Genomic DNA, 17,651 nt, shown 5'->3' with positions numbered 1-17,651 from the left:
TGGTGGTGCGGTATGATTCATGAATATTCACTCCGTCCGTGCTCCGGCATCCGTCAAAAACTGAGTCTGATCGGATTAGATGGCCGTCCGCACGCCACAGTACTTGTTTGATGACAGCTGACTTTCTTCTCCTGACTCTGCTGCATCTCTCTGTGGTAGTGACTGAATATATATCTAAACAAATATTAGATTCTTCGCTACAGTCTGTGTTGCTGCCATTGTAGCAACGGTCAGTTTACATGTGGGGGTTCCCCTTTGATGTCATAAAATAGCACAACAAAATCACCAAGGAGTCTGGAAATGCCTTTTTAGTGAAATTTATTACCATATATCTCAACAACTTCATTTCAGTGGCATTTCAGTGAATTTACTTTTGAAAATATTTTTTCAATGTTTCCTTTCCATAAATGTAACAGGATATATCATGAAAAATCGATGTCATGGGCATTTTAAGGGGAATGACTTATTATCTTGCCCAAGAGCAGATAAGCTACACTACAAAATACAAACTTTACCAGTTTTGGACAATATGGAAAATTGTCTTTAATTTTCTTAAGCATAACAATTTAGATGTGGATGGCAGGATTAATGACACATTTGACATATTTCTTTTATTACATTTGTTATGTCTGTCAGTCAGTCATTTCTATACTGCTTCTTCCATAGTGGGTCACGGGGAAGCTGCTGCATATCTCCAGCAGTCTATGGGCAGGAGGCAGGGTACACCCTGGAGGAGTCGCCAGTCCATCGCAGGGCAAACAATTGCTATGTACTTGGTTTATATTGCATAGGTGTGGTGATGATTAAGAATTATTTGACTGTAATATGTTTTGTCACCATAGATATTTATCTTTTTGAAGCCATGTTTGTTCTGGTATCAATACAATTTATACCAGTATGCTCTGGTAAATAAATATACATTTTAAAAAGAAGACTCAGGGGAGACCGTATTTCCTGCGGCAACCTAGGAAGTACAACCTGGCACAGGCAGCCAGAGTAGTCTGCTACACTACTGTAAAAATACACATATTTGCACTATACTGTCTTTAAATAACCCATTGAGTATATGTCAATATTTCTTCGTTTTATTTTTTAATCTCTTCTAAACTTTATATATTTATATTTAATGTCTGTACGCTGTGAGAAGAACTAGATTTTTTTCCACCCAACCTAATTTAAATGGTGGTCAGAAAAAAGCAGTCCCATTAAAAACACTGATAAAAATAAGATGGTCCAAATAGATTAAAACAAAGAAGATAAATATATAAACACAGAGATTAACGTGAAGTGCAAAAAAAATTTTAGGGACTTCACAACTTATGTTGGCACAGAATAAGAGGAGTTTCTTTTTTTAAACATTAACTCAACTTTTTATGTATTAGGGCAGTTTTTAAGATGCTATTCTAAATTGGGTCTCGTTTATGAAGTGTTTACAAAAGAAGGAACAGCAATAAAAACAAATTAGCAATTTAAATTAAGAAAACGATTGCTGCTTCAGACAAAAGAAACTTAGCCTCATAATTATATCAAATTGTGGGGAAGACATCCATCCAGTCCTTTGGTTTATTTTAAAAATGCCGTTCAAAGCATAGAGAAAAGGCTCAGGATTTCAGCACCATGGACAGATACTACCAGCTTTTTTTTTCTTTTCTAACAAACACTTCACACTTTGATGTAGCTCTTCATAAATACAATTTTTACTCTTAAATAACCCACTTAAATCCATTTGTGAAAAATCTCTAGATCATTTAATCCCACTCCTTTCTCAATTAATCCCGAAACAGTTAAGTTTTAACATTAATCACTAAATGTATGAATTGATTTATTGAAGGCAGCTTTATCTCTCTTTTTTTCAGCAAAGAATTGAACATGTGTTGTGAGGCTGCTACTGCATGTTAATAACTGAATTTATTGTTGACACTTGAAAGGAGCTGCCAGATGGTAATAATTAGAGGTTAGAGGGATCAGGTTGAACTGACAGATTAATCTAAACAAACACTGGCAGATATTGATCAATGTGGTTTTCTTTGACTCTAAGAAAATCCTTTAAAGAAGCACATTTTCACTATGAAGTAAATGTTACACATCATGCACTGCTGTGTTTTTCCTCTCTTCCTGAACCTGCTGCCCTCCCTCATCCATACAGGTCATTGAGGTGACAGCATAGCTCTCCTGCGGCTGACTGTTCATCGCACAGCTCACTGGTGCAACAGATTGGAAAGTGGAGGAGCTCTGTAAGTGATAGGCCTCACACAAAGCTGAAACATGCTCAAGCTGAAAGACAAGGCACCCAGAGTACAATAACCCCACTTGACCATGACTTCCTATTACAACACAGGAGATAGTCTGGCTCTTTGAAAAACAGCTTTATCTGTAGTTCAGTGTGTATGTTTTCTATTCAACAAAAGCTAAACGTTTGAACAAGGAAGGCACATAGGAATCATCTAGAGATGCACCAATCAGGCTTTTCCTGGCCAATACAGATTTATGAGTTTATCTAAATTGTCAAACTCAAAAAAGGGCCATCAGAGCACAAGGTTTTAAATAATGAAGCTAATTTTTAAAAACAAAAATTGTGAGGGTTTTTCATTTTGGTGCATTTAATGAACAGAAAAAACTTTAGATTCTTTTAATATTTGACCTGTCAATAGCTGATCAAAACCAATCAATAGATAAATTGTGTAAATTTGGCTGATTGATTGCAGCATCTTTAAAATAAACCTGATCGACAGGAGAACGACACGTATACTTAATCTCCAATCTAAATGTTTAAATATGATGCAGAGTTTGCTATTCTGTGAATGAGTATAATTGCACTTAGGTCAGTTATTACAGAATGCAATTTTTTAGAAAAATAAATGGTCTATTTTTTATTGAACTATAATAATGTACACAGATGCAGTAAATCTACAAAATTCTTACAGCATACATGGCTATAACCCTAAAACTGTAGAGTCCCTAGGCATACTAACAGTCTGAAATCATCCAATCCAATCCCAAGTAAACGTTTGTAGGTTTTCTTAAATAGTCGGCATTAGAGTTTCTGAAAGACCCAACTGTCTATTGCTGTTGTTACTCAACTACCTGTTATTGTGTTAGTTGCTCTCCCAGCAAATCCACACTTTGCACGTCCCGCTTTTAAAATCTTAATATTTTTGGATCCACAGTTTGCAAAACTGTATTTGAAGCTGTGTGCATTATTTTGTTAATTTAAAGAATGTTGGTTTTCCATAGCAGTCACGCTCCATATGTATATGTTGAAAGAAAGACTGTATTGGCTGCTAATGCATAATGCATAATGCCCACCCCTTCTGTAGACTCTATCACTTAATACAATATGTCTAAGTCATACACAGAATGTGGAAGTAAGACAAAAGTCTATCCATTTAACTTCTAGGAAATTGCTGTGACAGTTTGTTTTATACAAAGAGCACTTTATGTTACATGAGGTTGACTGATTTTCAGTATTAGCCAGGTCCACTTGTTTAAATGACTCAGTATCCCAATTAGGACATCCCTAAATATTCCAAAATAAATAAAGTGAGTGGAGACAGTTCTTTTCAAAAGTAGGTTAAAAGCTTCAACTAAAGATGGACCGTTCTGATGAATAACAGTCACCTGAGGTTCATTAAATAAACATATATTCTTAAATCAGAAAATCTGACTACCACAAAAACACTGAAATATCCATGCCAAGCCAGTAAATACTGACATTAACAATACATCACCCCAAAGGAAGAATATCAGACACAATCTATAGTCAAGCCAAAGTCTAAAGAGTCTCACAAAACAACTGTGTCATGTTTTCTTTGCCACTACTGATCATTTCCTCTCAGACATTGGGCTTTTCAACACGGGTCACAACAAAGAGGGACAGATGCAGAACTCCATTGTTTCTGTGCTTTCTTTTGCATAAAGCAATAGTGTGAAGTTGCTTGTAGAAGAGAGAAGCAAACACAGCAGAAAATGAATTTTTTCCTAATAACACTTTAGATAGCTTCATCGTGTTTTGAAAACAGAGATATGCTGTATGTTGTGAGAATATGTAAAATATAATTAAAGCAACAGCTAAAGCGCAGTGATGTGATCTATTTTGTGACTTGCCTGAACCTTTTCAGTTTACCTTTATCCTGATACTCTGAAACTCCATAGATACATTTCAAACAGAAACATTTAACCAACAATGTTTTATGTATCCTAAAAGCTTTAAAAGCTAATGTCCTCTATGTAGCCCAACACAAAGATGTAAAATGTTTGACTTACCTGCTACTTTTTCGAGGCAGAGGTAGATCCTTCTGGTGAAGAAGACAAATCAGAAGAAAGAAAGGAAGAAGTTGGAGAGAGAAGAAACGGATAAAACAGGTTAGATCAATTTCAGATAAGACTAAGTAGATAACAGTGCATCCAGATTACAGGAGGAATATAGTAGTAATTATTGTATATTTCAAGCATTGTTTTGTATTCTCACTTTAAAAACTGTTTACCCATGATCACTTCATACCAGTGATGTAAATGTTTAATATGTACTTTGGAAGATATAATTTATACATCCAGATAATAGTCAGATACAGTAACTTAAATGAACTGTTTTTATATAGTTTTCCTGTCATACTGATCGCTCAAAGTGCTTTACACTAGAGCCACATCTACTCAATCGCACTTACAAACCCACATTCATACACTGATACTCGGTAAGCAACTTGGAGTTCAGTGCCTTGCCCGGGGACACATAGACATGTGACAAGAGGAACCTTACGACTGTAGGACAACTATTCTACCCACTGAACTACAGTTGCCTCCAGTAAGGCATTTGCCAAAGGCAGGGCGGGGCTGAAGTGGCTTTTGCACCTGCCCCTGGTCAAATTATATATTTTTTTCTTTTTAGCCCTAACTCTAAGCCATTCTCTGAGACCTAATAAAACCATGTATTAATAATGTTATTTATTATGTTATTTAATAAGAGAAATGGCATGACAACACCCCCCACTCATCACGTTACCTTTGACCTTTTGCCCCTGTGCAATAACTGCCCCTAGCACAGTGAGATAGAGAAGCGGACTGTGGAGACCAGAATATGTTGCTTTTGTTCCAGATTCCAGGACAGTTGATGGTCAAAACAAGCGGTAAGTGAGTGAAATTATAAGATATGTGTCCTTGTCAGACAGCACGACAACTTTGTATTGTTTCTGCTTCATCACTGACAGAGGAGCAGTCTGAGCAGAGAGGGGCTGAAACACATCACACAGGAAGGGAGAAAAGAAGAGGGCTCTGCGCTCATTGAGTAGGAGGAGGCAAGTGAGGTGAAGCTATTATCTTACCATGCAGGGTTGATTTTTTTGTTGTTGTATCATGAGATACAGGGGTTGGACAATGAAACTGAAACACCTGGTTTTAGAACACAATAATTTATTAGTATGGTGTAGGGCCTCCTTTTGCGGCCAATACAGCGTCAATTCGTCTTGGAAATGACATATACAAGTCCTGCACAGTGGTCAGAGGGATTTTAAGCCATTCTTCTTGCAGGATAGTGTCCAGGTCACTACGTGATACTGGTGGAGGAAAACGTTTCCTGACTCGCTCCTCCAAAACACCCCAAAGTGGCTCAATAATATTTAGATCTGGTGACTGTGCAGGCCATGGGAGATGTTCAACTTCACTTTCATGTTCATCAAACCAATCTTTCACCAGTCTTGCTGTGTGTATTGGTGCATTGTCATCCTGATACACGGCACTGCCTTCAGGATACAATGTTTGAACCATTGGATGCACATCGTCCTCAAGAATGGTTCGGTAGTCCTTGGCAGTGACGCGCCCATCTAGCTCAAGTATTGGGCCAAGGGAATGCCATGATATGGCAGCCCAAACCATCACTGATCCACCCCCATGCTTCACTCTGGGCATGCAACAGTCTGGGTGGTACGCTTCTTTGGGGCTTCTCCACATCGTAACTCTCTCGGATGTGGGGAAAACAGTAAAGGTGGACTCATCAGAGAACAATACATGTTTCACATTGTCCACAGCCCAAGATTTGCGCTCCTTGCACCATTGAAACCATCGTTTGGCATTGGCATGAGTGACCAAAGGTTTGGCTATAGCAGCCCGGCCGTTCATATTGACCCTGTGGAGCTCCTGACCGACAGTTCTGGTGGAAACAGGAGAGTTGAGGTGCACATTTAATTCTGCCGTGATTTGAGCAGCCGTAGTTTTATGTTTTTTGGATACAATCCGGGTTAGCACCAGAACATCCCTTTCAGACAGCTTCCTCTTGCGTCCACAGTTAATCCTGTTGGATGTGGTTCGTCCTTCTTGGTGGTATGCTGACATTACCCTGGATACCGTGGCTCTTGATACATCACAAAGACTTGCTGTCTTGGTCACAGATGCGCCAGCAAGACGTGCACCAACAATTTGTCCTTTTTTTAACTCTGGTATGTCACCCATAATGTTGTGTGCATTTCAATATTAGAGCAAAACTGTGCTCTTACCCTGCTAATTGAACCTTCACACTCTGCTCTTACTGGTGCAATGTGCAATCAATGAAGACTGGCTACCAGGCTGGTCCAATTTAGCCATGAAACCTCCCACACTAAAATGACAGGTGTTTCTGTTTCATTGTCCAACCCCTGTAGCTGCTAGCTAAAGACTTGTAGGTGTCTAAAAAGCCTATTCCCTATACTGTTAATAATAGCTGTAACTCAGCAGTATTACTATAATATTGGTAGAGGAGATGTGTGATGATGAGGTGCATAGGAGCTTCAATTTATTTATTTATACTTAACCTTTTTGGGGGCCAATGAAAATGCAGTTATTCTTCTATCATCAGCTTGTTTAGAGGTTAGAATGAAGTAAACAGCCTGTCATTGACAAATCATTATGTAGATTAAATCACACTTATCTGTCTCTCCTCAACTAATAATGAAGGTTTTATGTCTTAATTTAATAAGATATGATTTTGTGAAATATGTCTATTTTGTTTGTTCTTTCTAGACATTAACAATAAGTAATTTCTAGGCACTTGATTAGATAGAATTTGAAACTTCTTGTCTTGTCAACATTTGAATAAATAATGCATGTCTGTGTCTAAATACATTTATGCATTAAAGCTGCACTACCTGATTTTGTGAAACTGTGAAAAAAGGTATAGGTTTGAATGATATGACCCTCTATCACTGTCTCACATGGAGGCTGATGGAGCACACACTGCCACATAAACACACAACCAGGAAGTATGACAATAACAAGCAGCGGACTGGAGTTGGCTTTTAATTATCTTAACTAAAAATAAAAATAGCTGTAAAAAGGCTCTGAATTTTTAAATAAAACATAAGCTCCCTCACATTATTCCTTATGGATTATAGTTCTGGACAGATAATGTGTGTACTGACCAATCAAAGCGCTCCTGTCCCCTGGAAGCGTGTGATTAGTAAACAGAAACACAACCCAGACTCTAAAACAAAAATCTTTTAATATAGCCTGCAGAGGCTCAATGTCTCATTTTCTCTAAAATGAATATTATCCTGAGCTATTGACTGAAAAATCGTTTTTGTTTAAATACAAGGAGAAAAAAACAGGTAGTGCATTTTAAAATATTTTCTAGATTAACATTTATAGCAGGGATTTTAAGTTCAAAGATGCCTTGTAAAGAAAGATGTTTGAAACAAACAAGGACAGAGCTGCTTGAAGCAGTCGGTAGTGGATTGTTAACCAACTGGGTTACAAAGAGTACAACAAGTAAGAACAAAAATACCAAGATCAACATAAAGCTGTTTGGTAGTGAACTGTTGAATTTTACAAGTAACCAACTTAAGAGTTATTAATGGTGTTCAGATGTGCTGTAGTTCAATGTAGATTAATTGATAGCTAATTTCTTGCCTCTGGAAGGAAAGGGATAGATCAGATAAGATGGAGACAGAAAAACAAGACATTGAGCTACAGTCAACACAGAGAGGATGAGATAGTGAGGAAAAAGAGAGACTAGACAGAAAAAAGAGACAGAAGAACATGTATATAAGTAATCACAAAACACAAACACACACAAATAGAAGAGGTTTAACATAGACTTCTGTGGTCAGGTAGCAGTGTCAGTAAACTTTATGTTTTCTCATGGTGACATGGTGACTATGGAAATATGTGTCAACAACTCATTTTCATTTTATTGTCTGCAGTTCCATGTTAGTTTAAAGCAACTGTGCTGTTCTGAATGGACCATCTTCACCTCCACTGTAAGTATAGACCATCCAGGATGCTTTGTTTTATTAGGGCCTTTATTACAGTACACTAAAAGGTTGTATTGTGCTCCTCTGTTTATATTTTTTACAGTGTAAATGTGTAAAAACAAAATATGTTCGGTAGTCTAGCTCTCTAATTTACATATTTTCCTCATATCTAGATTTTAAAGTTTTCCCGTTTTTACTTTGAGCACCTGCACCTTTATTGGTCCCTTCACAGCGTTGCCTCCAGGATACACATTAGAGCGCTACACCGTTACACTTTATATTGAGAGATGTCAGAAAGGCATTAAGGACTTTGTGCTACTCAGAAAATAATTTACTTAATTTGAAAGAATATTTTCAAAATACCAAAAAAAGTAAAAAACACAAAAATGTGAACATTACACTATATTAACAACTTTTATTGTTTTACATGAAAAAACTATTTTTAGCTGTGAAAACCTGAAGAACTAATTGTGATACATTAGGGACAGTATCTTAAGTCAGTCCAGTAAACTACGGTAGTTGTAATCTTTAACATTATTTTGTAAGTTGTCAGTACTTATGTCTCTAAGTTGTAGGTAATTGCAATGGATGAAAGTTCTGCTAACTTTCATACTTTTGTTGTGAAATGCAGGAAAACCACCTTTTTAAGTTTCAGGTGTTGTTGTAATGTTCAATTTTAACAATAAAAATACTGCCACTAGAAATGCTGACAAAAGAAATATCACTGTACTTTTTGTACAATGACAATAAAATGTCCTATTTATGTAAGTTACTACGACTCATATTTAAGTTACCAGTAGTCAGGATTTCTAATTGTTAAATGGTAGCCTAGTGGTTAGAGACCAGGCTATTTGTGTTCTGGAGAGGCTGCAATGGCCGCTGGTTCAAAACTCAGATTATTACTCTGGCTCTCCGTAACACACAATGCTTCCTGGGTGCCACTTGTGTGTGCACTCACTTGTGTCTTGGCACTCAGGTGTTTGGATTCAGGTGTTAACAGATACACAAATGTTCTATATTGAGTCGCAGTTACCACTAAATACATCTTACATTCATTAGTACCATAAATGTTTCTATAACGTCATTGTTATATGTATGCATTTCAGCAGGTGTAGAAGCAGTCTTCTAGGGTGTTATCTTGTATTCTTTTCACACTCCTTTCTCTCCTCTATTCTTTTCTCCTTCTCTCCCTTTTTCCTTGTCCACTTAGGAAGCAACACTGATTGACAATCAATTTCACATGCTGTTGTGCAAATGGAATAGACAACAGGGGGAAATCTTTGGTGATTAGCAAGACACTCAATAAAGGAGTGGTTCTGCAGGTGGGGACCACAGACCACTTCTCAGTACCTATGCTTTCTGGCTGATGTTTTGGTCACTTTTGAATGGTGGTGGTGCTTTCACACTCATGGTAGCATGAGACGGACTCTACAACCCACACAAGTGGCTCAGGTAGTGCAGCTCATCCAGGATGGCACATCAATGCGAGCTGTGGCAAGAAGGTTTGCTGTGTCTGTCAGCGTAGTGTCCAGAGCCTGGAGGCGCTACCAGGAGACAGGCCAGTACACCAGGAGACGTGGAGGAGGCCGTAGGAGGGCAACCACCCAGCAGCAGGACCGCTACCTCCGCCTTTGTGCAAGGAGGAACAGGAGGAGCACTGCCAGAGCCCTGCAAAATGACCTCCAGCAGGCCACAAATGTGCATGTGTCTGCACAAACGGTTAAAAACCGACTCCATGAGGATGGTATGAGGGCCCAACGTCCACAAATGGGGGTTGTGCTCACAGCCCAACGTGCAGGACGCTTGGTATTTGTCAGAGAACACCAGGAATGGCAAATTTGCCACTGGTGCCCTGAGCTCTTCACAGATGAAAGCAGGTTCACACTGAGTACATGTGACAGATGTGACAGAGTCTGGAGACACCGTGGAGAGCGATCTGCTGCCTGCAACATCCTTCAGCATGACCGGTTTTGCAGTGGGTCAGTAATGGTGTCGGGTGGCATTTCTTTGAAGGACAACGCGGCCCTCCATGTGCTCGCCAGAGGTAGCCTGACTGCCATTAGGTACCGAGATGAGATCCTCAGACCCCTTGTGAGACCATATGCTGGTGCGGTTGGCCCTGGGTTCCTCCTAATGCAGGACAATGCTAGACCTCATGTAGCTGGAGTGTCAGCAGTTCCTGCAAGATGAAGACATTGAAGCTATGGACTGGCCCGGTCGTTCCCCAGACCTGAATCCGATTGAGCACATCTGGGACATCATGTCTCGCTCCATCCACCAACCTCACGTTGCACCACAGACTGTCCAGGAGTTGGCGGATGCCTTAGTCCAGGTGTAGGAGGAGATCCCTCAGGAGACCATCTGCCGTCTCATCAGGAGCATGTCCAGGTGTTGTAGGGAGGTCATACAGTCACGTGGAGGCCACACACAATACTGAGCCTCATTTTGACTTGTTTTAAGGACATTACATCAAAGTTGGATCAGCCTCTAGTGTGTTTTTCCACTTTAATTTTGTGTGTGACTCCAAATCCAGGCCTCCATTGGTTAATAAATTTGTTTTCCATTGATGATTTTTGTGTGATTTTGTTGTCAGCACATTCAACTTCATACAGAACAAAGTATTCAATGAGAATATATATATATACACGCACTGGGTTGGACCCCCTTTTGCCTTCAGAACTGCCTTCATCCTTCATGGCATAGATTCAAGAAGGTACTGGAAACATTCCTCAGAGAGTTTGGTCCATATTGACATGATATCATCACACAGCTGCTGCAGATTTGTCGGCTGCACTTTCATGATGTGAATCTCCCATTCCACCACATCCCAAAGGTGCTCTATTGGATTAAGATCTGGTGACTGTGGAGGCCATTTGAGTACAGTGAACTCATGTTCAAGAAACCAGTCTGAGATGATTCGTGCTTTATGACATGGCGTGTTATCCTGCTGGAAGTAACGATCAGAAGATGGATACACTGTGGTTATAAAGGGATGAACATGGTCAGCAACAATACTCAGGTAGGCTGTGGCGTTGACAGGATGCTCAATTGGTACTAAAGGACCCAAAGTGTGCCAAGAAAATATCCCCCACACCATTACACCACCACCAGCCTGAACCGTTGATAAAAGGCAGGATGGATCCATGCTTTCATGTTGACGCCAAATTCTGACCCTACCATCCGAATGTCTCAGCAGAAATTGAGACTCATCAGACCAGGTAACGTTTTTCCAATCTTCTATTGTCCAATTTTGGTGAGCCTGTGCAAATTGTAGCCTCAGTTTCCTGTTCTTAGCTGAGAGGAGTGGCACCCGGTGTGGTCTTCTGCTGCTGTAGCCCATCCTCCTCAACGTTCGATGTGTTGTGCATTCAGAGATGCTCTTCTGCATGCCCTGGTTGTAACAAGTGGTTATTTGAGTTACTGTTGCCTTTCTATCAGCTCGAACCAGTCTGGCCATTCTCCCCTGACCTCTGGCATCAACAAGGCATTTGTGCCCACAGAACTGCTGCTCACTGGATATTTTTTCTTTTTCGGACCATTTTCAATAAACCCTAGAGATGGTAGTGCTTGAAAATCCCAGTAGATCAGCAGTTTCTGAAATACTCAGACCACCCTGTGTGGCACCAATAACCATGCCACGTTCAAAGTTACTTAAATCATCTTTATTCCCCATTCTGATGGTCGGTTTGAACTGCAGCAGATCGTCTTGACCATGTCTGCATACCTATGTGATTGGCTGATTAGAAATTTGCGTTAACGAGCAGTTGGACAGGAGTACCTAATAAAGTGGCCGGTGAGTGTATATATATAAAGTAAATCTGTTAGGTTTCTTCTTGGCACTCAGACAACAGTTCTGAGCACTACTCTGCCAGACAGCACATGGTAAAAAATTAAATAATAAATAAAAAATTTATAAATAAATGTCTTAAACAAAGATCTCATTGCAACTCGATCAAGTTTGTGTGTTAAGTGTTAAGCTATGTCCAGATGTTGCTTAAAATCCCTGCCTAATTCCTATTTTTATTTTCCTGTTTCTATCTGAAATAAAAAGTGCTTAAAATATGCCTTTGTCTTTTGGCCTTGTACCTTCTGTAATTACCCTAATAAAATTAAAGAAAAAAAGAATACTTTAATCAGTTATAAACAGTATTCACAAAAGACAACATTCAACAGATAAACAAGATCCATTGACGTATATATATCCATGTTAACATTTTTTACTAAAAAACAGACACTGGCCAGCAAACACATAACAGCTTTACCTAAATAAATCTGTCCCAAAGTATTTAAAAAAACTTTACAAACATTTCTCTACAAAAGGAATGTATTACTGTACATACTTTATAAGAGTGCTGAATATAAATCACTGGATTAAATTTAGAGTTTACATTAATTTCAGTTTTGCTCCGTTCTGGTGTTGTTTTTAAATGTCTCCATTCATGTCTGGAGTGCCTGAAGTCTGTTTGAAAACTGATCCCTCCTAAGTGCTCAAAGACGTCAAAGCTTCAGGAACAAGCTGGTTGAGTGGAGCCAAAGTCAATAGAAAAATTGTTGGTGCTATATTTATGACATTGGGAAACAACAGCAAGGACCCTAATGTGATTAGTTCCTGCAATGATGAATTTGGATGCTGCTTGTTGTCCATCTGTTTGTAATTTAAAACCATTGAACATTCAGTTTAGGTAAGATCTGATTACTAGATTTCTATTGTCAGCCTACCATGCTTTACTTATCAAGATATTTTATGCTACCTAATGTAGCAAAAAAGTGTTAATGTTTGGGAATTTTGTTTTTGTCTCAAATAAGGCAGTAAAGACACCCAGTCATGATATGTAATACATGCAAGTAACAAAACATAACAAGGTCAAAACAATAAGAAGAAAAGCAGGTAAAAATAATATCAAAAGAGATTAAACTAATTGTTATGTTAGAATGGCCTAGTCAAAGTCCAGTGCTAAAACAATTTAAGAAATTGTGGCAAAAAATTGTTTGCAAAGAAGAATGGGAATAAAATGGGCCTCTAGATGTGCAGAGCTGGTAGTAACATACTATGAAGGTAAATCTGGGGCAAAACTATTTGTGAATTTGAACTGTGAATTTGATGTCTCTAAAATATCCCCACCAGCTAATTTTTATCATATTTATTTCCTTCACACAAACAGAAATCAGTGAATACAACAGCAAAATCTGTTGCTGGGAGTCAGAAATGCTGGAACATACAGTTGAACAGCTGCCACCAGTGTAAAGCAGAAACAAGTAGACCATCTTCTTTCAAAATACCCCAGTCAAGTGTTCTCATTAGCCAAGACCTATTTCCAAAATAATATAGTTAAGTATGCTGAGTATCATAACCCATGAAGTAAACTATTTGGAGACTTACTCTTCTGATGATCATGCTGTTAATGAACACATTTACCTATCTTTTCATTTTAACAACTGTGTACTTGCATGTAATAAATTCTAAACTCTAAGTTAGTCTGGAGTGAGTTTTTCTTTGATTACAGGTGGTACCATACAATTTGTGGTTTATGGAGAGAAAAAAAAAATGTTTTTCCATGTGTTTAGGTCTGGGTGTGTGGAAATGGTGCAGGACCAAAGTGAGTACAGGAGGATGGTAGCCGCATGGAAAGTAGCAAATTGGATTTAATAATATTTAACAAAGGACTTTCAGACTGGCTGGACACAAAACATGGCAGGGGAGATACAAGGTAGCATTCAGGGTAGATATCAGGAGGAACCAGTGGCAAACAATGAAAACCAGAGAGCATAAATACTGAGGGAAGTGGAGAATGGACCAATGAACTGACAGAGCTAATCACGGTGAGGATTGGGTGCATCTGGTGGAAGAAGGAATGCAGGCAACTGAAGGAGGTTGGTAAATTAACCCTAATGAGTAGGGAGTGCAGGGAGGTAACAAAAACATCTAAATGAATTGAAGCAAGTATACAATGAGACTAACTAAAGAACATTAACAGGGGGAACCAGATATATCAGGAAAAATAAACTAACACACTAACACAGGAATCCAGGGAAGTAACAAAAACTAAACAGAATGAATCTAATAAACCTGAATGAACAGAAATAAAGCAAGAGAAGAACATGGCAGTGTAAAGAAGGTAAACAGAACTCAACTCAGAAACCTAATAGACAGATTACGACAGTTTAGGTTTGCTGGCTGGGGTAAAACACAAAATACAGGAGTTGGAGGAAACAGTGAAAATTGGGAATTACGTCTACGTCTTACGTCTTAGCATTATTTCCTATACACTGTGTTGTTGGATTTTCAAAGTCAAGTATGTTGACCCATTGCATTTCAGAAAATGCATTTATGAGCATGTTGTCATAAATAACTCTCCAGTCTGTATTTAAAGATCACGTGGTTTGCTATATGTTGGCAATAGAAAAAAGACCAATTCTTACCCTATGTCTTTTTCAAAGTCTGTTTGAGAATCAGTTAAACAATATAACTCGTAACAGTTGTGGGTGCTGTGGTTTATACTGACTACTGTCGCTGTCATTCCTCCACCAAAGGCTGTCACCCCATCTCCAGCCTCAGCTCCCAGTATGACTCTTCCTTCAATGTATCAGTCAGCTTTGTTATTTCTAGAATTATGTGCCTTCTTTGTGTCCATTTTCAGCATGAAGGAATATAAAAGTGTTTTAGTAACCGTAAGTTATTTTCAAATAACATACACCTATTTTTCAAATATGTGTCCAGATGTCATCAACCAATTGTATCCCTGTGGCTTTCACTGACTTCTGGACGAAAACCAATATATTTATAACTGGGAGAAGATGCTTTAAGGTTACAGACTGGGATGCGCTGTGCCAGCCACATGGAGAGGACATCAATGCCATGACACTGTGTGCGACCGACTATATAAACTTCTGTGTGGATAACATCATCCCCACCAGAACTGTGAGATGCTTCCCTAATAACAAATCTTGGTTGACCAGTGACCTGAAGGACCTGCTTAACAAGAAAAAAGAGTCTTCAGAGAGGAAGACAGAGAATTATTGAGGAGTTTACAGAAGCAACTTAAAGTCAAGATAAGAGACAGCAAGGAGGTGTACAAGAAGAAGCTGGAGAGCAAGCTCCAGCAAAACAATATCAGAGCTGTGTGGTCAGGGATGAAGATCACAGGCGTCAAGCAGAAAGACGATCGGACCGATGGAGGTCTGGACAGAGCAAATGAACTAAACACATTCTTCAATAGGTCCAGTTTTATTGCTCAGCATCCTTCACTCCTGCCCACAGCCATCCCAGCCTCCTTTGACCCACAGCTTTTCTGACCCATCTCAAAGTTTTATCTTCCACCTCAGCCATGGGACCCTTCTGCTTCTACATGTTTGCCTTCAACCAAATCAGAAGATGCTGATGCTCTCTCTGCCTCCACCTTCCACCTGTATGTCTCAAGACGTCACGTGAAGAGAAAACTGGAAACACTGAACCGGAATGAGGCTGCAGGTCCAGATCGTGTGGATCTGTGGGATTCTGCAGCACCTCTTCAACCTTACCCTGGCCCAGAAGAAGGTTCCAGTGTTGTGGAAGACCTCCTGTCTTGTTCCCGTACCAAAGAAAACTCACCCATCAGTCCTCAATGACTATAGACCTATTGCCCTGACATCCCACATCATGAAGGTCCTAGAGAGACTCCTGTTGGCCCAATTGAGTAAGCAAACAATTAACCATCAGGACCTCCTTCCGTTTGCTTATCGCTGTGGAGTTGAAGATGCCATCATACACCTGCTTCAACAAACCCACTGTCATCTGGACAAAGCCAGTAGCACTGTGAGGATCATGTTCTTTGATTTCTCCAGTGCATTTAAGACAATCCAACCTGATTTGCTTTGTCAGAAACTCCAGAAGACTCAGGTGGAGGCCTCAACAATCTCCTGGATCAAAGACTACCTGACAAACAGACCACAGTTTGTGAGACTGAAGGGTTGTGAGTCTAACCAGGTAGTCAGCAACACAGGAGCACCACAGGGGACTGTACTCTCACTATTCCTTTTCACTCTGTACACCTCAGACTTCCAGTACAAGACAGACTCCTGTCATCTGCAGAAATACTCGGATGATTCTGCAGTCGTGGGGTGGATCAGAGATGGACAAGAAGATGAGTACAGGAAGGTGGTGGACCACTTTGTGGCATGGTGTGGAAACAATCATCTCATCTTGAACGTGAAAACAAAGGAGATGATTGTAGATTTTAAGAGAAATAGGAATAAGTCAAAAACTATTTCTATCATGGGAGAAGAAGTGGAGGTGGTGGAGGAGTATAAATACCTCGGTGTTCACCTGGACAACAGACTGGAGTGGAGATGCAACTGTGAAGCCATCTACAAGAAGGGAAAAAGCAGACCATTCTTCTTGAGGAAGCTTAGGGCCTTCAGTGTTTGCAGCAAGATGCAGCATATCTTCTATAAGTCTGTAGTGGAAAGTGTGATCTCTTCTGCCATCATCTGCTGGGGAAGCAGCATCAGAGCCAGGGACTTAAAAAAGCTCAACAAGCTGATAAAAAAGGCTGGCTCTGTTCTGGGGACTCCTCTGGAACCTCTGGAGATCATTGTACAAAGAAGGATTCTTCATAAAATGAAGAACATTATGGAGAACCCTGAGCATCCTCTTCATGAGACTGTCCTACAACAACAGAGTGTCTTCAGTCAGAGGCTTCTTCAGATCTGCTGTAAGACGGAGCGCTACAGGAGATCCTTCCTGCCCACAGCCATCAGCATCTACAACGGCTCTTTGAAGAAACCTTCATAATGAGCTACAACAACATTTAATTTCCCTTTGGGATTAATAAAGTATTTTTGAATTTGAATTCAATTGTATATTTCCACACTTCGGTTAGCAAAGGTTTGCTATACGACCTGTCATACTCAATGTCCCTCAGTGCATTCATCTAGTTTTTCTGCATGTTTAACTCCAGATACGAAAATCTGAAGTTATTTACTCTATTTCTTCATGTTCTGGTGGTGCACAGTGAAAACATAAATTTGTCTTTGTGCATGTTTTTTTGCAGTCACAGGTGCCCAAATAATTTCCTTCTTGATGTTGCCATAAATTAGGTGAAGTGCACCCATTCCTCTTGCAGCAAAATGCTCACGACATGATGATGACACCCTTGCTCTTCACAGTTGGGACGTTGCAAACTGCAGTTAAAAAGCACAAATAGTTTTGGCCCAGATTGCCACATGTTTTAGATTTTTAGTTCTCAAAAATTAAAACCATGAATTGCTTTACTTTTCATAATTTGTGAAGGTTTGTGGTTGTATTGTGACAAAATGTGGTAAATTTTAAGGGGTATAAATACTTTAGCTACTTTGAGTAAATAAACGTACTATGTTCTATCTCTCCATCCTTTCCATTTTAATGCTATGTTTAATATGTTTTTTATTTTTATTTCAAAAATAAAATAAAAAATGCAA

The 17,651-nt window shown here is 39.3% G+C and overlaps 1 protein-coding gene across 2 annotated transcripts in view; it reads right to left on the bottom strand.

Annotated features, from left to right (window-relative positions):
* mast1a (microtubule associated serine/threonine kinase 1a) overlaps nt 1-17,651 on the bottom strand; it is a 147,671-nt gene that overhangs the window by 113,124 nt on the left and 16,896 nt on the right. The window contains exon 2 of one of the 2 annotated variants that reach the window (XM_047365946.1): nt 4,264-4,295. In XM_047365946.1, coding sequence (XP_047221902.1) covers nt 4,264-4,295 — 32 coding nt within the window. The remainder of the gene's footprint in view (nt 1-4,263; nt 4,296-17,651) is intronic. The other variant, XM_047365947.1, reaches the window with a different exon arrangement.

The sequence above is a fragment of the Girardinichthys multiradiatus genome, chromosome 5 (genome assembly GCF_021462225.1).
Source record: "Girardinichthys multiradiatus isolate DD_20200921_A chromosome 5, DD_fGirMul_XY1, whole genome shotgun sequence".
Lineage (NCBI taxonomy): Eukaryota > Metazoa > Chordata > Actinopteri > Cyprinodontiformes > Goodeidae > Girardinichthys > Girardinichthys multiradiatus.
The sequence above is the reverse complement of the archived record's forward strand: the minus strand, read 5'-3'. Positions and strand labels throughout refer to the sequence as shown.